Here is a 25,145-nt window from a genome sequence, read left to right on the forward strand (position 1 = left end):
TGGAAGTCCCCCCCCCCCCCGTCGCCGATTCGTATGCGTCCCGTTTTTGAAAGTAAAAGTTCTGGTCACCTTGCTTTAAATGAAAAGTTGATTTAAAAATCTCAAGAAATATGATTAAACGTTATGCCTATTAATAAAAGTGTGATGGCCTCTTGTTCTTGTTCTGAATGTATTTCCGCTTTTAATGCTAATCGTTAGTGTTGATAAACTTGACCAGCCATTCTGCATTTTATTGTTTCTTCACACTTCATTATTAAAGAAGACTATAAAGATTTTTTTTTTTAAAGTTCCTTAAGTTCCGCCAACATGTCACTCCATTGAAGTGCAATAACATTTTCCTTCTTTCCTATTCTATCTTTCCAGTTTGTTGGTTCATTAACTGGAACAACTGTTTAGCTGTTGTAAGAAGGGATTGGATTCTTATCGTGCTAATCGCTTCTTTCCTTTTTCTCTTTTGTTAATCTACAGTTTACATAAAATGCTGTTCACTCCAACATTTCATCAAGTTGACTTTTCCATTTGTGTACCGTAACAGCTAATGTGTTCATTTAGAGCAATCTTCCAGGGCGGTGGCCTCTGTGGCTTTTCTCAGCGACCGATGTTAGAGATTTTGCAGATAATGTCGGTGGTGCTGATTTGAGGTGTATCCGACATGACAGCTTCCTGGCACATGCGTTGGTAGTGTATTTTCCCCCGAGTGTAATGTACTTTTAATATAAAATATTCAACACACACATGAATGACATATTTTGAAAAAAAGTAGCATGTATAAAAGTAGTAGTACTTTAAACGAGTCCAAGATACTCGTACTACTGTTAACTTTATGTAAGTTTTAAGAATATGAAGCTAGTATAGATTTTTTTCCTTTTCTGTGTACTATGAATTACAAAAGATTGTCTTACAGAGCGTTATCACCATACTTGTTTTTTAATTCATAGAATTTGTATATTTTTTTATCCAATTGATCTAAACCAAAATAAGAAGGCTGCCATATTAAACAAGTCAGTTTTTATTATTATTATTATTATTATTATTATTATTATTATTATTATTATTATTATTATTTATTAATACTTTTTGTTGTAAGATATAGAATTTATTCCATCCTTTTCTACTGTATGCTGTACATCTTACTAATCACTAAGATATCTATAAATAATGTTCTTTTTAAATAACTTAATACTTTGTTGTATTACCAGATTGTATCTCAGGGGCGATTTTTTAAATGCACGATATAAGAATCATCCTATAATTAAGACGAGATATATTTAAGAATTTAATGAAATAATATTAATTTTATAAAATACATAATTTAATTAGAAATATATCTAACCAACCCGCAATTTATTGAACACTTTGATTTCATTCTCTAACTTCTTAAATCGGGAGACCCGGGTTCGATTCCCGGCGGGAGCTCATGTGGTTCGGATTCCACGTTAATCAGTAGGTCCACGTCTCATATAGCCTCGCTGCTGAACGGGACGTAAAACTCAAAAATCAATCAATCAATCTAACTTCTTAACAAATTGCTGGCGCGCGTGGCGGAAGTAGAGTTTTGCGAATAAGATAGGTATTAACCCCCTTTGATTTTGTACAGTACATCTCCCTGAATACTTCCGTTTATTGAATTGGGGTCGCGGTGGATCACTGGTTGAGCGTTCACTTCTTGTGCATGGGGTCCTTAGTTCGATCCCAGCTCATGCCAAGTGAGCTTTGTAGTGGACAAACACCGTGTGCGTGGGTTTTCTTGAGATTCTCCCGTTTCCTCTCACTTTCTTCATTCCACCATTTCATTCGTTTCTCATCATCGTCTCCTTTAGCCTAGCTGGCATAATTGTGGGACGTAAAACTTAGAGTTCGTTTCATTTTTCCCGTTAACTGGATTAACTCTAACCTTCTTTCGAATGCTCCAGTTATTAGAGCCTCCCTTGAGAAATGTAATTACTAAAACTTATTCTGACTATTTCCACCCGATTGTCATGTTGTTTACGTACATCTTTCTCTCCACCGTGGACTTTTCTAAATCCATGTTCCATTTTTTTCTTAGTCATATAAATTTATTTTGAGTAGTGGTAGTATTTATATGCAAGACAAAGTAATTCACATATGTTGTGTGTTTTACTTACATAAAATTTATGATCACTCCTGTTGCATTATATAGATGAAAATGTTGTACGTACATAAATGCAAATGAGGGTTTCCTTGTGAAAGATAAGTGCAGAAGGGCAAGCGTTTGATTCGTGATAAGAGCTTATATTGGTGCAGATCCCACTTTAACTGCTGGAATCATAGCCTTTAATGTTACGAAAAAGCGTTATACTCCAAACAAATAAGTGTAACAACTACATTTGTATATACAAGATATATATGCTTCATCGGACTAAATAATGCAGTCTTTTTGATTCCATGTTGTACAGTGATATAACATAGACGCAAATGTGAAAGAAACTGCGTCAACAATTTGAAATGATATGGTTAAGATTAGCAGGAATGAATGGTGCAAATCTGCATTTAAAAAAATAAATAAATAAAAATAAGAAAAGTTTATTTCTGTTTATAATTCTTCCTTTCTGTGTTCTTTTGCAGACGGCAATCCAGTCAGATGTCAGGAGGTGGTGGCAGCCCTGGCCCTGGGCCAACTGTAGGAGGTAAGAATCTACACATTTTTCCCTTTCTCTTTTTTCGTTCTACCTACATACTGTAGTCGACGGCAAAGAAAAGAGAGAGAGAAAAAAAAGACATTCCACATTTTCTATGCAGAAACTTAGAAGTGAGAATTCATGGTATACTTAAAGGAATCTGAATCTGACGCCAATTTTCTGGTCATTGCAAACAGTAGTCATGCTCAATCCAAGTTCAATGAACCTGTCTGTCCTAGCATTTCATACATTTTATAACTGTATGCATATACTATTCCTGTTTTGTTTTTTTTCTTTGATTATTTCATTAAATAATAATAATAATAAAAAATCACAGTTTGTGCATTCAGAAACTAAAATGAGCGGACGATGTATTCACGGAACAATTAAACCAATGGTGTTTCGGAAGTCAATGCAAGTAGTAATATGCAAGTCCCATATTTTTTGGACGCCAGGATGTCATAAGTACTATAGACACTAAACATTTCTTGATCAGAATTGCAATATATTTACACCTTTTAAAGGAATGGGACAAGGGAAATGTGAATTGTTCCTTTGCACGTGTTACACCTAGTCCTATCAACACAGAATGAAGGAACAAATTTCAGTCTCCTTTGATTTCGTCTATATCTTTATAAACAAGCTACTTTCGTTTTCATAGTGTGAAACTACGGTAAACTTTCAAACTATGCAAATCTAATACTCAAACTTGAAGCAGTACATCCATAACTTCTAGTTGCAATAGAGAAATAAGATCAAAGATATATTCTGTTTCCCGGACATTGAATCGATATCAAAAGGTATATATATATATATATATATATATATATATATATATATATATATATATATATATATATATATATATATATATATATCAATCGATATTACTTGCTCTCTCTCTCTCTCTCTCTCTCTGCTTTCGCTTAATATTCAATCCGGAAGTCCTAATCGATATATCACTTCCGGTTGGTATAGAGAAATAAATTCAGAGGTGAAACCTGTTCTTCCGGTAGTCAGTTCATATAAAAACACTATTTGTTGCTATCTATTTCCGTTTTATGCACTATGCGACCAGTGTTGTAATCGAAAATAGTAGATTTCCACTACTACCTGTTTGAACAAATAGAGATCTCGTTCTTGTCAAAAACTCGTTCTTTAGATGCTCGCTGAATCGAATGTAGAAAACTACTTTTTAATATATCATACTGCTTTTGCTCTATGGAAATAAGTATTGAACCCTCAAGTAGTAAATTTCTACCACTTCCGGTTTCGGTAGTGTTGCAGGTGGTAATGGTATGTTATCCTCCCACACCTTAGTGTTCTCACCCCGTTTTCTTCCATTCTAGGTCAAACATCTAGAAGCGCTGAAACACTCGTTTTAATAATTTTTGTTCAAAAGCCCAAACACCAAATTTCATAGATGTGGCCATTTTACAATAATTGCAATCCTCACCTGTTTTCTTCTCAGAGGGCAAGTATTAAAAGAACGCAGAAATAAGTGTTAAATTATTTTAAATGAAGTCCCGACATCAAATTTCATCTCTAACGATAAGGAATTCCGAGATATGGTAATTTTATTATAATATGGACATATTATAGTAATTGCATTCTCACCGTTTACCCTATATCCACTCAGTTTTCTTCCCTTTTTACATCAAATGTTTAAAAAAATGCTGAAAGACGTGTCTTACTATTTTAAACGAAATCCAAATATCAAATTTTATATCTCTAACCGTAAGAGGTTCTGAGTTATGGACTTTCATAATAAATTGTAAACAACGCCGTTTTTCTTCTCACCCTCTTTTCTTTTCTAGATCATGTCTAAAGAAATGCTGAAACACATGCCTCATTATTTTAAATGAGGTCCAAATACCTAATTTCATATCTTTAACCTGTAGAGTTTGAGATATGGACATTTTAATATAATAATGCCACCTCTATTCCCCTCCCCCTTATCTCGTTGAATTTCCAAAAATCCTTTCTTAGTAATACCTTGCAGTCAGTAGTCATTCACTCAGGCACGACATTTTTATTTATGGAGATTAATTTATCTGTAAAATTATGGTGAATAAACGGGTGGAAACAAAAGAAATTGTTACTGTTTTTTTAAACTTAAGTTTTTAATATGTGCTTTCAATGAAATCAGCTGCTATTATTTTGGAAAAAGATATTAGAAAATATGTCATCGTTAACTTACTTTATAGTAGTAGTTTCGTTTGCTCTGTTTTCTCGTTAAAATAAAAAGGAGCATTGCTTTATTATATTTTCTCTGAATTTAGATAGGTTATAGTTCACTTTTTCTAATATTGTTAATAAGGCTACTAAGCTAGAAGATGTAGGGTAGAACGATCAATTTATTATTACGCCCATTTATGTGTGCTTTACAAAAGATACTCTGTTGTTCATCACTGAAGGATATTATATTCAGGGGTAAAAGTGGATGTGAAAAGGTAGGGGGACGCATGAAGTCACGCGTGCATATCTTTGTCCATTGTAATTTGTTTAGAAAGTGGGGGGACGCCACATATATTTTCTGGAACTGGGGTGAAGGGGGACGTTTTCCCTCACTTTTACTCCTGATTATATTCCATAATAAATTCATATATATATATTCCAGCAATTCTCTGGTTTCTGATCTAGGAAACTCAGGAAATTCACTGAAGTTCTGTACTTACTCGACCTCGCTACTTCAACTCTCGTTTAATTTTTTTTTTTCTAGAAGGTTACTTAGTTTGATAGTTTTCTTGCACCCGGAATGATTGATTCATATTATAGTAGTTTCATTATAAGATCCCGAAGTTGCCCCTAAGTGACTCTTCACAAAGTCGAGACAGCTAAATTACATTCTCGCTAAGACTAGCTGAATCACTTTCTCGTCAATATCTAGCTTATTTACTAGATTTGTCTACACGTAGCTAAATCGCTTTCTCGCACTTTACAACTACAGATTTTCTCCGTATTAAGCAATTAGTTATAAAATTGAAAAAAAAAAAAAAAAATCTGTTCGATTTTTCCCACACCTTGCTCCATCTTGTGCACTTTTGGTTAGGTTCCATGGAATTGAAACTTTATAATAATAGAGGTAACCTTCATAAGATTCCAATTCCGGTATCAACGAAACTGCAAAGTTACAAAAGTTATGTTTTTGATTCCAAATAGTATGGCTGGTAGGTGGAGAAATCATAGACCAGTATGTTTTACATTTTTTTTCCATACGGATGCGCTCCTTACATTCTCTATCTTTTATAAATTATTTTTGAAGTCTTTTTCGTTCAAAAATGTAAGCAAAATTGACAAGATTCCCCCCCCCTTCCGGCTCTCTTACGCTATAATCTTTTAGGTCAGTATAAAACATAACCATCATAAGATACATATATCATACATTCCATTGGAATCTACCGGAAATTAATGATGCTGGAAATATTGTTTGATGTATCGCGTATCCATTGCAAAAGGAATGAAAAGGTTTTCGCTCATGTTGCATCAAAAAAGAAATAGTCTCTACTCGTTCCACCAGCATTAGCGTAGCGAGTTTTATTGTTTCTTTCCTTTAATTGGAATAAATTTCAAGGAAAACTTTCCTTAGTGTCTGGTAGATAATGATGAAAAATAAATGAAGTCATTACTTGATGCAGTAACAGAAAGATGGTGCTTGAGACTCCCGTCTAGAGATGTAAAACAATTAACCAAATATTCGTAAGTTTTCTTAAAGTAAATTACATTTCTATCTTGAAACTTAGATGTTATAATGAAGGAAAACTTATTGCATATTTAAAGAAGAAATGTTTATGTGAATGGTATAGTTTATGTGACAGTTCACACCATATTAATTACGTTTTTCGCTCACTCAACACTCGTATTTAATGAAGTATGATACTGGAATAGTTTTACAGGTGAGAAAAATGTGCTTAGATTTCCCATGTCGTATTTGAAATTAACAAAAACCAATGAGAAAAAGAAATGCTGTTTAACAAAGACATATAAAACAAAATAATATTTTTAAGCACCATATTTGAGTTTCTTCTTTGAGAAGATGTACAAATAAATAAATGCGAGTAACTACATACTATACGATAATATATCTAAAATTTTATTGTATTTAGTAATACAACTTTAAAATGGTCTATTGTTCTGTTAAGAAGGTTATTAAACACTTGAAAGGATGGGAAATAGTTACCTCTGCAGAGACGAGCCAATTCTATTTCAAAGAATAGAATATATATATATATATATATATATATATATATATATATATATATATATAATATTTTTTTTTGAAGTGTCGGAAGAAACTTTAAGATGTTTAGACCCAACACTGTTTTCAGCTCCTCACAAATTCTTTAGGACTTCTTGAAATTAACAGTTCCATGATGTATAAATTACCAAAACAATAGTTGGACATGCCTATGCCAGAGACAGTGCCGAATAGACCTGTCCCAATGAGGCATGTGATCTTGTACGTTGCACCACTGATTTGAGAGAGACAGTAGGAAGCTTAATTCCACGCATATGGCACGGGCGCGGTGGTCAGTGGTAGAGCGTTCATCTCTGGTGTGTAGTGGTTCCTGGTTCGATCCCATCCCGCGCCAAGTGGACTTTGTGGTGGACAAACACCATGTGGATGGGTTTTCTCGAGTTTCTCCCGTTTCTTCCCACTTTATTCATTCCACTATTACATTCATTTCTCATCATCACGGTCTTCTTTAGCCTAGCCGGCATAATCGTGCGACGTAAAACTGAAAGATTTCATGTCATTTTCCACGCATACAGTAGGCCCCAAGATAAATACTAACATGAAAACTGAAATGTAATATTTAAAAAAAAAAAAAAATATTAATTTTAAAAAAGTTGCCTCACACACTGTAGGTCTAACAGTAGAATCAAAAAACATTTTCTTTCACAATTTGTAATTTTTTAATATTAAAAAGGTACTTGAAAAATCTTCAACCTTACCTGAATTAATGGAAAAATAATTCTAGAAAGTAAAATTACACACGAAAATCATGAAATAAACTTATATATCAACGTGAATGAAGAAATGAATCATTTCGGAGCTATAACCCGAAATTGATAAAATTTTCTATTCCTAGGAATGAAAAAATGATAGATCAGGAAGTGAGAACTGGCACACATTCCATATCCGCTATTACATTAATGGAATTTTAACTTAAAACAAACGTTCTTATTTTTGCCCAACTTTCATCGGACATTTCGCTATCGATTTGAGAATGCTTTCATACAGTATGTTCCGATGAACTTTCGGTAGGCTATACTCATGTTGGTTTATACGTATATTTATATATATATATATATATTTGCGTTTTTTAGAGTTTGTTTTTATTTAACAAACTCTGATACAAATTTAAATTAGCATCGAAATTTTGTATTGCAATTTCAGCAGTGAAGGAAAACTTATTATTATTATTATTATTATTATTATTATTATTATTATTATTATTATTATTATTATTATTATTATTTAGTTATTTAGTTATTTATTTTATTCTTTATGAACATTTTTATTTATCGCAAATAAGTATGATAATGAGGAACAAAGTAAGGAAAGAAAAGTAGTAGCAATTATTATATTTTTAAAAAGTTAAACTTCGATATTTTACAGATTGTTGTGTTAATAGCTGTTTTTGAGTGTGTACATATGTAATATTTATTTTTTTTTTTATTAAAATTTGATTTCCTTATGACTTCAAGAAACGGGAAATTAGAATTACACAGTCCACGAAGTGAACCTTCACTTTTACGATAAAAGCAAAATATCTTAATTTCACACAAATGTTCATTTCCTAATTGTAACCAACTTCTAATCTGATTCAGCTCGTGTTGCCATTTTTTTTATTTAAAGAAAGGTTTAAACGTAACACTAATTTTCTTTGATTTCAATATAAAATGTGAGAACGTAGTGAAACGAGTATATAATATATATATATATATATATATATATATATATATATATATATATATAATATTATATAAAATTAGATTTCTGGTCTAATGCTATGAAACAAATATGAAAAATACCGAAGGTCAGAAATGAGTACTGGTGAAGTCCCTTATTTTAGTAATCTAGTTTCCGACAAGTAAACACTGGTCTTGGATTTCGATAGTCTATTAAAGCACTTTCTTCACAGATAAAGTATCGAAAATAAAGTTTTTGTCGTTAATTTTACGACCAGTTTTCAGTAATTTGGTTTGTAGTCCGTAGTAGATTGCGTTTTTGAGAGCGTAACGGACACCTAAAGGGAAACGTCGGCTTTTCGAAGGAATTAATCACTAAGTTTTAACAGTATATAAAATGGGAAGAGAATCTTTGTCATAAAGGAAAGCAGTGATATACTGTTTTCTTTTGCAAAAATACCCCGCTTCAGTAATAAATTATGATCATAGATGCATTGCATTTTGAGAAGTTTTCTTTTGTGTCGCATTTATGGGATTTTGTGTAGCAGACTGCGATATGATACCGCTTAAATAAAACGCTGATTATTAGACCTTATATATAATGTAACATACAATTAATCGTATAACTGCCCGATCGTAATCTATTAGGGGGTACTCTACTACAGTACAGTAGAAAGTACCATTCGGATCGATCGTCGGCCGATGATTAGAATTCGTACAGAAAAAAGTAATACGAAATATCAAGAACTAAACAACTTAAATGATTCACAAACATGCTTTTGTTACTTCCTTCCTATTCGTATGATTGATTACGGGTATATTTATGTAATTTTAGTAACAGTAAAGTTTCTGCATTATTGATATGTTTTATATTATTATATTATTATTATTATTATTATTATTATTATTATTATTATTATTATTATTATAGTACGTTAACAATTATTATAACTTTTGCAACTGGTTCTAAGCGCGGATGGTAGTAAGTCGACGAATAACTGTATATGAACTCACTCACTCTATGGGCTATGGAACCTGAAGGTTCGATCCTGCTTTCACAAAAACTCTCGATTGATTTCTGTCCTTTAGCCAGCTGTATCCATCAGCTTCTTTCTACCCCATTTCTGCGAGATCCATCTTAATATTGTCCTCCCATCTGCTAGGGCTTCCTAATAGTCTTTCTCCGATTGGTTTTCCAGTCACAATTTTGAAAGCTTTCCTATTTTCTTTCATTCTGGTATATGACCTACCCACTTGAACCTTCTACACTTAATGACCCTCACAATGTTAGGTAAACGGTATAAATTATGCAGTTCCTTATGGAGTTTACGGCATTCCGCATTCTTGTCGCTCTTGAGTCCGAATATATGCCTCAAGATTTTATTTTCAAATATTTTCAATCTGCGTTCTTCCCTCAAAGTAAGTGACCGTGTTTCGCACTCATATAACACAATAGATATAATTGTCTTTTTACATTTTTTAAACTTCAAATTATTCGACAGAATTCGGGAAGATAAAATAGTTTGAACTGAGTAATAACACCAACTCCCTGCTTTCAATCGACATTTAATTTCTTCTTGGGTATGGTTTTGGTCTGTTAATGTTGACCTTGGATATATTAAAGTATCCATCTTGACGAAAGAATTATTTTATATTTTTACGTGTACACAGTTTGCAGTGTAAGGGTCACGGCGAATTTCAATGTATTTTTTCTGCGTTTACTTCTAAACTCATGTCCCTGCAGGCTTAGTCCTCAGATCATCCCCTATCAGATTTACATCAGCATAAGTCATCTTGAGGGCCATTTAGCTGTATGCCTCAGTTATTTTCTGTGATTTTCCTTTTAGCGTATTTCAGAACAAAGCTGAATAATTATGACAAGGTATCTCCTTGTTTCAGTCCATTCTCGAGGTGAAAACTCTTGGTCAAGTATTTTCCTACTCGGGCTTTACTTTTGATTAATTTAAACACATCTTAATCTAATTAATCTAACTAGCTTATTCAATATATTCGCAGCTAACATTTAAAGACGTTCTTCTCGATCCACAAACCGAGAACGCACCATGTCGTGATGACGGGAACGTACCGTACATGGAAAACTATATATGAACATATATAAAAAAGAATCTTCTTTGATTTCCCATGAGATATAGCAAATTAATCTTAATGTTGAACATGATTAGTACAACGCAAAAATGTAACTAACTTGAATTGACATGTTTTGGAATTTTTTTCTAATAGTGCTATTGGATGTATCAAAACATCCCCTTTATTAACGCGTTTTACAATTAATGCATTAATCGTTTGTCTTATTTTATGTTTATGCCACTTACTATCCGTTACGCTCGGCGCAAAGTAAGCCTGGAATAAAAGTATGATCGCTCTTTGTATTGTAGTGGTCAAGGATTTCTAGTATTAAGTCCAACACGAAACTGAAGTTGTAATGGCTTCCGAGGTAGATTACCTCGACCCACCATAGATGGCTACAAACAACTCCATAAAAACCTCTATTACTGTTCTGTTTGGTGCCGATCAGACTTCAGTCTTAAAACGTTGTCTGCTATCACTGATTAAAAAGAAAAAAGGAAGGAAAAAAATTGGAAGCTAAGAGAGATTGCTCATCGCATAAGTAATAGCCAAAAAATATTGCAAATCACGTTTTACAGACTAACTACAGAGAACAATGCAATTAGATTTATTGTTTTAATCGAACTTGAAAGGATTTCAATGTCCAAGTTATCTTTATTTATTTATTGTTACCTCTGTAATTTTCGGATTGAAAGGTAATTTCAATCCCTCTCCGATACATGTATTCAAAATTTTTCCTTTTGTCTCTAGACATTTAGAGAGAGAGAAAAAAAAGTATAATTGACGTGAGTTCTCAATTTTGCGTTGATCAAAATGTGCTTTCAATTTCTAGGGTCTAAATATTTGATTTCCATTTCAACATTGAGTTTCATTGAAAAAGATTATACAGCGTGGACCATAAGTTATTTAACACTATTCAGTTCTCAATTGTCTAATGTTATAGTGACTAATTGACATAAACACCTAGTTATAATGTAGTTCGTGAATTGTATGTTGTAAGATGTGATTTTATAATAATTTTATAGTTTTGTAGTTGATAAACGATACATTTCAACTGTTTTTTCCTTTTCTTTTCAAGTTACTTATAGCTAACCCTGAACAACATGTAAAGTATTCCGATTCGTGTTGCAAATTTACATTGAAATACTGAAAATTGGTGTACATGTTCGTAATATTTAAGTTCAATTTAAAAGTGTTAATGGCATCAGTATAAATTTAGGTGTTTATTATAGTACATCCAGTATGTCAAAAAATATTGATAAGTTTTCTTTTCGAATTTTCAGATGAAGCAGCAACCAACTCGGCCCCTACGTTTCCTGCACCTCCACCTCCTCCTCCCCCTCCTGGCCCTGGAAGTATACCAGCTGTCAGATTAAGCACAGAGGTGAGTATGTAATTTTTTTTAAAAAAATATGAATGTTTATTTATTTTCGTCATCACTGCTATTCCATGTAAACTAATTATTAATCAAACCCTGAAAAAATATCATAAAAAATGAATTAAGTTGTCTATTCAGCTGCTTCGTTATCTCAGATGCTACGTTGTGAGAGAGCATTGAAGAATATGTTCCTTTTCCCAATTTTCCCTTCAGCTAAAAATTACTATAAGGATTATTTTAAATTTATTGAATCTGTGATATGGAAAGTACAGGAGTTTGAGTTTTGTGTGCTTCAACACCGAGGTTATGAAGGATGGGACCTGCTATGAATGTTGACTCAGAATCACAACCTAGGGCTTGAGCCCGGTACAGTTGCCAGGTGCACCATTCCCCATCACATTATCTCACCTCCAAGAGAGCTGTATTACAGGATCACGCTACCGGTTCCAGCAGATAGTACAATTAAATATCTATTTGAATGTACATCAGACTTCTAAGTTGATGAAATTTTAATTAAAGTAATAAGAAGCAAATTTGAGTTATTACCATTCGTGAGCAGGAATGATTTTTTTTCCCCAACTAATATGAAACGGACTTACCATTCATTTACAAACACAAGTTTTTATTCTGTGAACTGTTTCAAGTAACAAAAGTAGTGTATAGAAAAGCAAAACAAAATTTAGAAAAATAAATAAATAAACACATAGCACAAAATGATTTGGCAACAAGGAATGTGGTGGGGGAAGGGGGAAGCCTCTATGCCCATGAGTTATTTTAATCGTGGAGGCTTATTTACATTCTCAGTAATTGTTTGCCTCCGTACTCCTCCTCCTCCTCCTCATAATAATAATAATAATAATAATAATAATAATAATAATAATAATAATAATAATAATAATAATATAATTTTAGAAAGCGGGATATATGTGGAACAATTTAAGAGCAAGTACAGTTATTGTAAAACGTGATTATTCGGTAGAAATAAGGCAAAGTGTAAGCTTACTCATGAAACTATGTTCGTGTAATCATCCCCATAAAGGATTTTCAACTATCCTTAATGTTGCGAGATCAATTTCGAGATTAAAATAGAATAATAGAAAATAACATATTACGATAATGAAATTGAGTTACTATCTACTGGTACTATCAACATGTTCCGGTACTATTTACTGGTAAATATCAACTTTCGCTTATGTTTTGTAACAGCATGACGGTCAAAGCTGTTGGCGTCTGTAATACGCTTTGTTCATTTGTTTTTATTCTTCAGTTGATAAGATGTCGAATTGTTGAAACAAATTTCCCATTCATTCATAAAAAGCAAGCTTGTAATTGAGTAGTATGAATTCTAAGAAATTATTTCACAAAATCACACTCTTTCTTTACTGATTTCCCTTATACTTTTAGCAGTATTGAAGTATACTTCATGCATGAATTAAAATTTATATAAAAATGTAATATCCATTGAAACTTTGTTGTGTATCTAGAATTTAGAAAAAAAAATAGATAAAGCCACATTAAACAAAAGCAAAACAATGAAAGAAATCCCAATCGTCAGATTGAATTGTATAAAATTTTATTAATTCTGAAAAAGAATTCTGGAACCACTTATACAAAATATCGTGGTCACGTCTTTCATTATTTTTCACCTATAACAAAGCTACTGCATTAAGTACAATGAATGTTCAAATTCATTAAGAATATCTTAAGTTATTTCTGTCCATGTTTATTTGCTACTTTATGTAGAAGAAGAAATGGCCACGTAACACACAAGTTGATCTGTATTGATCTGTATTATTTTCATTTGATTGTTTTGTATTTATGTCCTTTGTTAGTAGCAAGTGTTTATCTTGGTTTCTGTAATAGCATATACTTATATATACATATATTCATATATTTACGTCCTATGTTAGTAGCAAGTCGATTAGAACGACGGAACCTAGGGTTTAAACTGGAATTCTAATTACTGTAGTGCGCTCAATACTCTCCCACCGAGAATTGAATCTAGGATATTATGCACCGAATGCATGTGAGCTAATCACGAGAATAACTAGGAGGACTGATGTGCAATTTTGTTTTGTAACTTAAATTGCACGCTTTTCTACTAATGTTGAATTCAAGCACGAGTTATCGTATGGAGTTACGTACATGCGTACCTACATGCTAACATCATCATCTTGGGTTTTTATCCCAAAAATATAACGAAAGACTATGTTCATAATTTTGAGTTAGATTCCTGGTAGAAAAACCAGACTAGTGGCTCGGATCCCATTTATGTGCAGTGTATCCAGTTTGATATAACCTAGAAACGAATGGAACGTTAAAATAATCCTTATTCTTCGTCTTCCGAGGTTTTTTTGTCTCTCACTTCCCTAAAATGGTTTCATATCAGATCAGCGTAACCCATAAGAGAGAATTAGCTCAATTGAATACTATGAAGTGCTGTTCCTAAGCAATATGAAGTTTTCAATGTAATTACAGTATATAATATGAGGCAAAAGTACCTTGTAAGTTTAGAACGGCTAGAGTGAGTGATATTATATCTTGGATAGGGATTAATGAAGGTAGAACCATATCTATTACTTTGTAGTACCATCTTGGTGGCCATTTTGAAGTCCGCAATGTTAGATTCAGGTCTAAATTTTCCATAAAAAGGAGTCATGTGACATGTTTCGGGGTGCTGTTCACTACAAACACACGTCTGACGTTATTTTCAATGTATGTCTAACCATTTAATAGTTATTACTTTTATAATATATATTTATTAACATACAATTGTCTTTCCAAATTTACAAGGTACCATTGCCTCATAAATGCATTATAAAATTGACGTCACTTAGGGCATCCTTTAATATTATTCAATTGAGGTAATTTTTATCATGGGTTACTTTGGTCTGATATACGACAATTTTAAGGGCAGAGACTCAAATTCTAAGTCAAAAAATAAGGATAGAAATGAAACGTGTAAAAAAACAACGAACAAATTGAATCCAGCACAATTTAGATAATTACACAAAGTAAAATTGTTTATATAAGAAACGTTTAGTATCGTATGTGACAAAACAAAGTACAATTCAGAAATAGCATAGCATGAAGAAAATAAATAAAAAAGGAAAAAAAAACGAGTTATTAAACGGAAAGAGAAAGCAATAAAAAGTTGTTCACGAATGACATGTATTTATGGCATATATATATAGTAAAGTTGACTAAGAAATAACATAAGTTATTGTATAATTTCAAGTGTTATTAACCAAAAAACCCAGAATTGTCGTATCATTCAATTTTTCATTTATTAATATTTTTTCGGGAGGGAGGGGGGAGTGAGCAGGAAAGGAAGAAGTCTATATGTCTAGCGGGAAGTATTTTACAATAAATTAAATAAATAAATAAATAAAATAAAAAATCTGTCCCTCCAACTACACCAAGTAAACTTCCGTTTGGAAGTCCAAACATATTACTCGTCCGTGGAATATTTAAATGAAAATTTAAAGTAAAGCCAGCATAATGAAATTTTGATCTGTCGTGAAGGTTTTGCTGTTTTAATACTTGTGTACTGTATAATTATGTTATTGCTATATTTTTACTTGGAACTACGAAGTCTTATTGTGTATGCAATACTCATTAAGGTAGGTTAAGAATAAAATCAAATTAATTTCCTTGTAAATTGTATTTGAATTCAAATATTGGGTAAAATGATCTTCAGTGAATGTTAAATAATGCTCTACTTAAATATTGTTATTTATTTTGTTACAGATTCCCGACACTCGAGGCAAAGTTCCACCAGCAGCTATTCAGAATGCAATGATGACAAAGGACAAGAAACCGTTCACATACACACCAGGCGGAATCGATCTCTCTGAAATAAGAAGTCCTCGGATGCAACGTCGTATTTCGCGCAACGCCAAAGCAGAAGGCGTTAGCAACGAACCCAAACCTTCCCCATTGGCTCAGCAGCAACAACCCCAACAGCCTCCACAGCCTTTACCACCATCTGCCTTAGCAGCCATGCAGCCACAGATGGCTATTCCTGTGTTTCCACAGGGAGTGCCACAACTTAATCACGCTGGACCACCTGCACCTCCTCCCCCGCCTCCGCAACCTCCGATCCCTCAACAAGTAACGCCACCGCCTCCTCCACCAGCACCTCAAGCGACGTCCTACTCATCGCCTGTATCTAGAGTTCAAACGGGATCTCAATCTCCTCAAAGCCCTCAGCCAAGTTATGTAACAGCGGCTCAAAAATCTCAGCAACAAACTCCTTCACCAACTCCCTCGGCGGCTTTCTCAAGACAACCAGAACTCCAACGTACGCAATCTCCAACGGTTGTTAAAGTCGCTCAACAACCAACAAGACCTGAACCTGGCGGAGGTTATCAGCCATCATCACCACAGTTTCAAAACGAGCCCGGTAGTATTTATGTGCCTCCTGTCACTAAAAATCAACAACTTGGTTCATTATATATCCCTCCTGTTACTCAAACCAATCAACAGCAGACTCCTCCAACACCATCATCACCCATTCACGCAACTCTTAACAGGGCTCCTGTACTACCTTGGATGAATTCTCAAAATCGAATGCAACCACAGTCTACTACGCCGCCGTATGTACATCAACAGCCACAGTCTCCTCCTGTATGGTCCCCCCCGTCACAACAAGGCCCACAAACAAGAATTATCCCTATACAAGTTGAAGGTAGAGATTCAGCTCCCGCACAGCAACAAAGACCCGGAGGAGTACAACAGAGTCAATCACGTGTAGTCCCTATTCAAATGGAACGAGAACAGCAACAATCTCAGCCATCAGCAGTGGCAGGTGGAGCAAGAACTGGAGGCCAACAAACTAGGATAATACCCATTCAAATTGAGGGACACACTTCTCAACAGCAGCAGCAGCAGCAACAACAACAAAGGAAACCTGTCTACGTCCACAACAAATTCAACGCTCCTTCTTCGCCGACTCCCTACTCACCTACAAGCCCACAAGAAGGGAATATCGTTAGTGGGATGGAGAAGTGAGTATAAAATATTCATATTTATATTCATTAATGTAAACTTCAGATTGATTTCACAACAAAGAACTAACATAAATTCCTGATTCTTTAGAAATTTGTGCCTAAAGTGTTCCAATGAAAAGTTTCACTAGTCAAATGTGTTGTTCGAGAAATAATACATTTCTAGTTACATTCTTAAAACTCAACAAATGAATGTGTAGAACATAAATTGCTCAATATCTGCAAATAAGTTGTTTGGCTCTCGTGGTAAAGGGCAAAAAACCTCGGATAAAATCAGAGTAGGTTCGGATTCCACTTTAAGAACTATATCCTATCTTATACAATTAAATTACAATTAATCAATCAGAATAAAACACTGGAAGCGAATAGAGCCATTTACAAAATACTATGGTATAAGAATGAATATACCCTCAGGTTTAGAAGGAAGAAGACTAATAACTGAGGCGTTCCAGAAGAAGAAAGAACATCATCTTGTTGAATATATTTAAAATTGAATTGATCTCACGATCAGAAACTCATCTCATGTACTACTTGAACACTAATTGAAAATTGTACGAAAATATTTCGAAAGCTTCTGTCTTCTTCGTCGAGTCGATTCTAATATTGAATTCTGTTGTTCAAAATAACCTTGCCCTTCCGTAACTTCTATATTTAATTAGGGATGAACATTCATTCGTCATCGTTATGAATATTACATTTAGTTCGATTTTACATTTTATTTTGATTTGAATCGCTTTCTATTATACACGTTATTCTCAGATTTTATTTATGATTGATCGCCATAAATTATTAAACTATTAAATCTGCGTAAATTACATACAGTATATAAAGTAACTTATCCTAATATCCATGTAAGAAATGTTCTTTGAATTTTTGCTTGAAATATTAAGTAGCAATTCTCTTAAATCAGTGAAAGTAACAGCCAATGGAAGGATGATTCCTTTCAGAAGATGAAGAGGAATGTTAATACGGTTTCCTTCAGAGGAAAGCTCTTGATGATAGTTTGTATGGTTTCCGCAAGATTGAGTTTTTGATAGTCAGTAGTCAACGTATAAATTTTATCCTGCAAAACTATCATACGAACTTTGAGGCTGATATTCTGATAGAAACACATTAGCAGTTTATGCATTATGACTGCTTTCTGAAAGAACTATTTTTTCATTCTATTTCTACAGATTTTTAAAAATATATTAAAAATATTTTATTTAAAGTGAAAATTAAGTATAATCGATTGTTTTTACTACAATAGTTTAAGTAGTAAACTGTTGACGGTTAAAAACTTTTAAACATTATTACTAAAATATTACGACACTATTTACTGGACTTTCTGGAAAGGTTTTTTACTAAAATATTACGACACTATTTACTGGACTTTCTGGAAAGGTTTCTTGTACAAGGACGTAATTTCTCACATATCTATCTGAAAAGGTTTCTTGTATAAAAACGTAATCTATCTGAAAAAATTTCCGAGTCGTGGGTTTTTCCCCTGTATGTCCTTTTCCGGCTTCAAGGGTTAAAGTCCTTCAGTGTTTGTCTCCTGTCAATGTGTAACTAGATCAAATTCAAAATGGCGACTTGTTGCTTTCTATTTATGCTCTGTAGCATGGTACCTCTTTTTTTTTTTTTTATTGGTGGTCTTGTAAACTGTGTTGGCTGCTGTTGTGGTGTTTACATTTCAACGTCAGGGAGAGACGTCTGTCTGATCTTGGACGAGGGTTCAATGTTACGCTTTGCTACACAGTTAACAGTAAAAGCTCTTGTAAGCTGTGGTACAGTATTGTGAAAACATTTCGGTAGCACATTCTGTAGTTGCAACAATGACCACTTTTGTTTTGTCACCTTAAGATCATCTATCACCTTAAGATTATTTTAAGATCACCTATCACCTTAAGATTATTGTAAACCGATATAGTGCCAGTCTTATTAAGTAAAGAGCATGACGAAAATTTCTGTTTCATCTTCAGTATGTGTTCAACGGCAAGATTACTAGATATTCAAGAATTATGTGACATTTTTTGGTGTTATCACTTGGATATAGTGTACAAATATTTTTCAAGATAAAAGAATTTGTTTTGTTGTGTGAACCAAATCTTAACATCATTGCAAATGTTGGACGAAAGGCTTTCACTTGTAAGTACTTCTCAGCTTTTCTAGTATGCAAAAGTATTTTAGTAATAACAAAATTCAGTTACTTTTAAATATTAATTCGATCTATTACATATTTGTTTCCAAAGAATTTTCTCAAGCTTAGAAGAGATTTTACAATTTATGCGAGGAACGTAAAATTAGCGAGGTGGGAAATTAGATTTAAGAAAGATATTCAGGTACATTGAAGACTTTCAAGTCGTCTTAAAAACTTAGCTTTTCTTATTCTTATTTCTATTTAAAATAGAATAAAGAGTAGAAACATTATCAGGAGACACCGATTTTTAGCAATTGATTTTAGTACTTATTAGGATACATTTATACAAATGCTAATAATTAATGCAAGGACTGATTGTAAAACAGCATTAACTTATAATTTTCAAAAACTACTTTTTTTTTTTTTTTTTTTTTTTTTTTGATCCGTTGATCATGAATTATCTTCACAACGTTTTACATTGTTTTATATCACGTTTCTACATTACTAATCCACAATGTCTACTTTAAACCATTTGCAAATTACTGGTATGTTGTCTAAACCGAGAAGGATTTTTTTTTTTTTAAATTTTTCCCCATCCATTACTCATCTATTGGCATAGGTGGATTATTTATGATTCGTGGGTGATTAAGACAACCTGAGGAAATGAAATGTAAATGAATAAATATGATGAAAAAAATGGAATGAAATGAAAAGTCAAATAGATTACCACTCCTTTACCGTCGTGATGGAGTACAATGACCTTCCTTGTTCTGTAGTAAGTCACAGACCTCAGCTAAACTGATTGATTCCACCTAAGTAAAGGACGAAAAGGAAGGAAAAAAAAGAAGGCAGTGTTTAAACAGTCATGTGACAGGATGCCAAATAGTCTGGCGTGCCGATTCGTGTCAACAACAAAAGGATAAGGGGCATTTGGCAAACAGTAATTCAGTCTGCTGATATTAGAAAACTGAACTTTTTATCTTTCGCTTTTACTTTCTCGTTAACATACTGGAACGAAATTAAATACATACACAGTAAGAAATACGTTAAACAGAAATAAATGTTATAGAATTGGTTGAAATGTTATAGAATTGGTTGAAAGAAACTGGTTATTCACTGTTGTGAGCAGAGAGATCAAAGATACATTCAGTAAAATAATTAATTTACTCGAAATTAAGTAGAAATCGAACATGTCTTTTAACTAAAAAGGCTTTCATGGTAGTCTGTATCTGACGAATAATAGGCATCAAAAGAAAGAGTTGATCTAATTAATGACGTGTTTACTGAAAATATGTAAGACATTTTCCAGTTATATATGTCATCCTTACTTTATTTTTACGAGGGTAAATTTGACACCAAAGTGAGATGAAATATGCCGTGTGAGTTAGTATAAGAGGGTGCATTCTCTAAACTGGTATATACTAGCGTCTGTAGTTGAATGTAAAATTCGCAAATACCGTTATCTCCGAACTTTGTTTTTAATTCACTAAATACAGGTAACAGATTATTATTACAATAGAATTTTATACTTGAAAGTTTAGTTCCTAATTTCGCAAATTTTGCATAAATAAAATTTGATGAAGTTATGTTGTTAATACTTTCTTTTTGCATTATGTATTAAGTTTGGACTATAAAGAATATATTATCCATTCTTCATTTCTTTTTTATGGCTAAAAATTTCAATGAAGCATGGAAAACTGAGGGATTATTACTGTTATGTTCAGATGTATAACATAATAGTTTGATTGAAAAAAAAAAGTTTATATTCCGAAAATTTATTAAGGAAAATAATTTATTCAATGTTAAATAATAACTACGAGGTGGAATAAGTTTTGGCAGTATCTTTCTTTCGAAAATACAAAGTGACAACTTTATTTGACTTTCAAATTTAATTATTAATAAATATATGATGAATGATATAACTTTTTGTTAGGAATATCACTAAAAAGAGAACTTTCTTTTTTGCTATGTCTTCTCTTAAAAGATTTTTTTCATGGAAAACTATTGAACTTAATTTTATATTACTATATCTAAATGTCCAAGTTGGCTTGTGATTGTTATCTTATATTTAAAAAAGTATTTTATGAAACTTCTTGCTGTATATTCATTCATGTATTTCATTACAGCATGTCAATGTCCGACCCCCGTCAGTTGCAACATCAGCAAAGCTGGGGATCAGCAGCTCCCATTCAGTCACGTTCTTTCAGAGTTCTACAGAAGATTACAGATACTGACTTGGAGGAACCGAATACAGGTGAAGTATTTTGGTTTACTATTGTGTGATGTTTAGGATATTTTGAAACTAAAAATTAGAATAGACACTGAAGTGTCTACTTGTTTTGAACTAATGTTAAGCGTACACATTAGGATTATTAAGAACTTGTAGAATGTATGAATTTGCAGATTTTTGGAAGACAGTTTATCTATTCTTGCCTTTTATACCAAGTCTTTCTCTTTGCTCTAAAAAGGATATTCTTCTCTCTTTTTCTTTTTTTTTTTTCTCTTTATAAAATTTTGTACACTCTTACTTATAGATTGGATTAAGTATACTGACCTTCTTTCTCGGAGTAAAATTTGCACTGGGAAATTAGTTACAGTCATGAGTTACAATGATTTTAGTATCTATATTTCATATTCATATAACCGCAGCAGAAAATTGACAAATCAACGAATATTCGAGATTTGGAGTTGGAATTTTACAAGACCAGAATATTTTGATTGTTATATGGTAATTTTATTCTTTAAGCGTTTCATATTACCAATACATATATGGCCGTTCACAACAAATAATAAACTTCGACCTTTCTGATAGGCCTACATTATATTTTCGAATGTACTACAGACAAGCTTTAAGCTATAAATTTGACTTCTTTCAGTATTGCGGAAATATAAGTTTCCAAGATTTTCAAATTTTATTATTATTATTATTATTATTATTATTATTATTATTATTATTATTATTATTATTATTATTATTATTATTATTTAATCTGTTTAATACTGTTCAAGTTATGTTTTTAAGAAAACATTGATATATTAGCTAAATGGTCATAGAATAATTTCTTACCTATTGCAAAACTCAGGGTATAATTTTTTCCAGGAAAACTGATCTTTTGTTTTATAAATATATAATACCTTTGTAGGTAATCAGGAAATTGGAATTTGAAACTTACGTTAAAGATCTCGGAATAAGATTAGATAACAAATTATTATTTCAAAAACACTTACAGATAATCACATTTAAGGCCAGAAAAAAATTCGCAATGTTAAAATGGCTTTGCCCTAATTCAAATATTGATACTTACAAAATTCTCTTCATATGTAATGTGAGTTCTCATTTTGAATATGGTACGGTGATTTGGAACAGTGAAGCCGAATATCTTGTAAATACTATTGACTATTCAGAATAACCTCCTAGCCTGGTTACGATAGAAGTTCAAAGATTTCAAAGATACGAGTTTGTCTAATATATCCAAAGAACTGTATCTCTTGTCTTTAGTCGATAGACGATAAATTTTCGATCTTAAATATTTTCATAATATTCTTCATGGAGGTTTCTTTTATTTTGTTTTCATAAGAACTCCGAATAGAATAACTATTGAATTTTCTTTTGAACCATTTAGGATAAACAGGCTTTAGCAAAAATTTATATATAATATCCATTGTAACTGTGAGAAGATATTTGCGATTTAGGTTTACAATTAATTTCTTTTGAATGTGTGTGTATTTAAAATTATTTTTCTCCATTGTGTCCATTCATTCATTTCTTTTTCACTTATTTAATTGTAACTTCGTTCTTAGACTTGGTTTCCTTGAGATATAATTACGGATGATTTCACGTAATTCACATGAAATTTCTGTAACAATTAGCAAGATTATAAATTAAGATGTTTAATTGAGCAGAATTAATGAAAAGCATAAGATGTTTTGGGAGTCCCTGTTGATCATAGTTGTTAATCTGATGCATGCAAAAGTCGAAATTGTGCTGCGCTGCACAACTCTGTATGTGAAAAGTGAATGATTTCTCAATCTCACTTTCGAAAAATTTTAATATTATCTCAATGTCGCGTCTTCGATATAGATTTATACCTGTTACTTGTTGATTTTAAGAGTGCATTTGATAGCGTACATAGCAAAAGACTGAGACAATGGAAGATATGGTAATACCAACTAAATTGATTAACCTGACAATATTAGCACTCAAAGAAATCAGATCAAGTTCAAGTAGGTAACAGAATAACAGAAGATTGATTTTATATATAAGGCAAGCGGATGAATTGTCTACAAACCTTTTTATTATTGCACTATATAAGGAATATTGCATATTCCTTTAATATTAGAACACTGTATATTTCATAAATTCAGTCAAATCCTTGAGTATGCTGATATGAACGTAATTGCTATGAGTATTAAAGAATTGGAAGAGATATTAATGAAAGAGGAAACAATCGATTTTTTTAACACACCATATCCTCTACAGATGTGAATTCAATAACGTAGAAAGAGTGATAGATAAAGTGACTGGCTAGACCGGGACTAGACTTTTAAACTCTTTGTACGTTGTTGAATTCATATCTATAGAGGGATGGTGCGTTAAAAAATCAGTTGTTTCCTCTTTAATATCTATATGAAATCACAACCGTCATATATACTCAATATGTGGACACTGGGATTGTGCAATCACACCAGGAGTCTGTGGTACAACCCACGTGATCCGACTGACTGGGGAGCACCGACCTCGAGAGTGTGTGTGAGAGAGAGAGTGAGTGGTGTTCTGGGAAGCGGACTGGGTGGCGTAATGGTTAACACATCGGCATGTCATGCCGGAGGTCCTGGGTTCGAGTTCCGGTCCAGTCATTGACTTTTTCACTCTTTGTACCGAATTGGTAGAGGTTTACAGAAGAATGAGTAATAAAGCAAATAAAATAGAATTAGTAACTAATAAATGCATAAAAGCTAAACATATGGTAATTACAAGGAAAGAGAAACTGAATAAAAGAATCACAATTAAAGAGAAAGAAATGAAACAGTCAGAATCCTTAAATTTTTAGGTAAGCTGATAAATGATCAAAATAACATGAAAATTACAGTTCAAGAACGAATACAAGCAGGAAATAGAGCATACTGCACAAATTTACAATTGCTAAAAAACAGACGGATAGGTGGAAGGACGAAAAGTAGGGCAGAGTGCAAAATTTCCGGTCGCCAGGTCGCCATTGGCGATTAGAAATTTAGAGCTGGAGACCATTGTTCAGTAGGAATGGTTTCTGCCTAAACTCACAGGGCTGTGCAGTTTCTGTTTTGCACGAAAATAATTGTCACTGGGTGAGAGAAAACATGAAATGTGAACTCTTCAACAGACGTGGGAAAGTGAAGTTTTCACAATGTTGTAATTCGCCCCTCCTTTCCCACTCTCAATCGAAAGATATAAGATTTTATTTAACATGTATATATGAATTATCCAATTCAAAATTGATTATCCTGAATCTAATTGTTTGGTTTTAAAATTTTATGCCCTGATGTAATCTTTTTCTTTGTCAAACTAAAGGTCGTAGGGAAGGAGGGTGGGGGAGATCTCTCATAATTCGTACCGGTACATTGAGAGATACTGTGACCATCATTTTTGGATTGGTGAATGCGTCTGACTTTCAAATTTTACGCCTTGAATTAGGGTATACTGAACACTTTTCAATTGTTACATATGGAAGTGAGTTCTGGGTCGTAAAGAATGAAGAAGAGAACATACTAAGGAAAATTGAAAGGAAAATTGTACGGAAGATATATGATCCAGTGAGAAAAAGAAATCAATGGATAAGAAGTAATGATGAAATGATGAAACATATGAGAGATGCAAGATGTTGTAAAATTTGATAAATCGCAAAGACTAAGATGGTTCGGATACCTTGAAAGAATGGAAGGAAGTAGAATGCCAGAAAAGAATTTTAAATGAAAAGATCTACTTTAACAGAAAAAGACGTCTCAAAATAAAATGG

The 25,145-nt window shown here is 32.7% G+C and overlaps 1 protein-coding gene across 1 annotated transcript in view; it reads left to right on the forward strand.

Annotated features, from left to right (window-relative positions):
* Positions 1-25,145, forward strand: part of LOC145678654 (uncharacterized) — a 354,696-nt gene that overhangs the window by 301,656 nt on the left and 27,895 nt on the right. Inside the window, exons 3-6 of the mRNA XM_081749032.1 lie at positions 2,587-2,648; positions 11,927-12,027; positions 15,772-17,030; positions 21,279-21,406. Of these exons, the coding sequence (XP_081605158.1) occupies positions 2,587-2,648; positions 11,927-12,027; positions 15,772-17,030; positions 21,279-21,406 (1,550 nt within the window). The remainder of the gene's footprint in view (positions 1-2,586; positions 2,649-11,926; positions 12,028-15,771; positions 17,031-21,278; positions 21,407-25,145) is intronic.

This window comes from Thermobia domestica, chromosome 1, assembly GCF_964235325.1.
Source record: "Thermobia domestica chromosome 1, izTheDome1.hap1.1, whole genome shotgun sequence".
In the NCBI taxonomy this organism is placed as follows: domain Eukaryota; kingdom Metazoa; phylum Arthropoda; class Insecta; order Zygentoma; family Lepismatidae; genus Thermobia; species Thermobia domestica.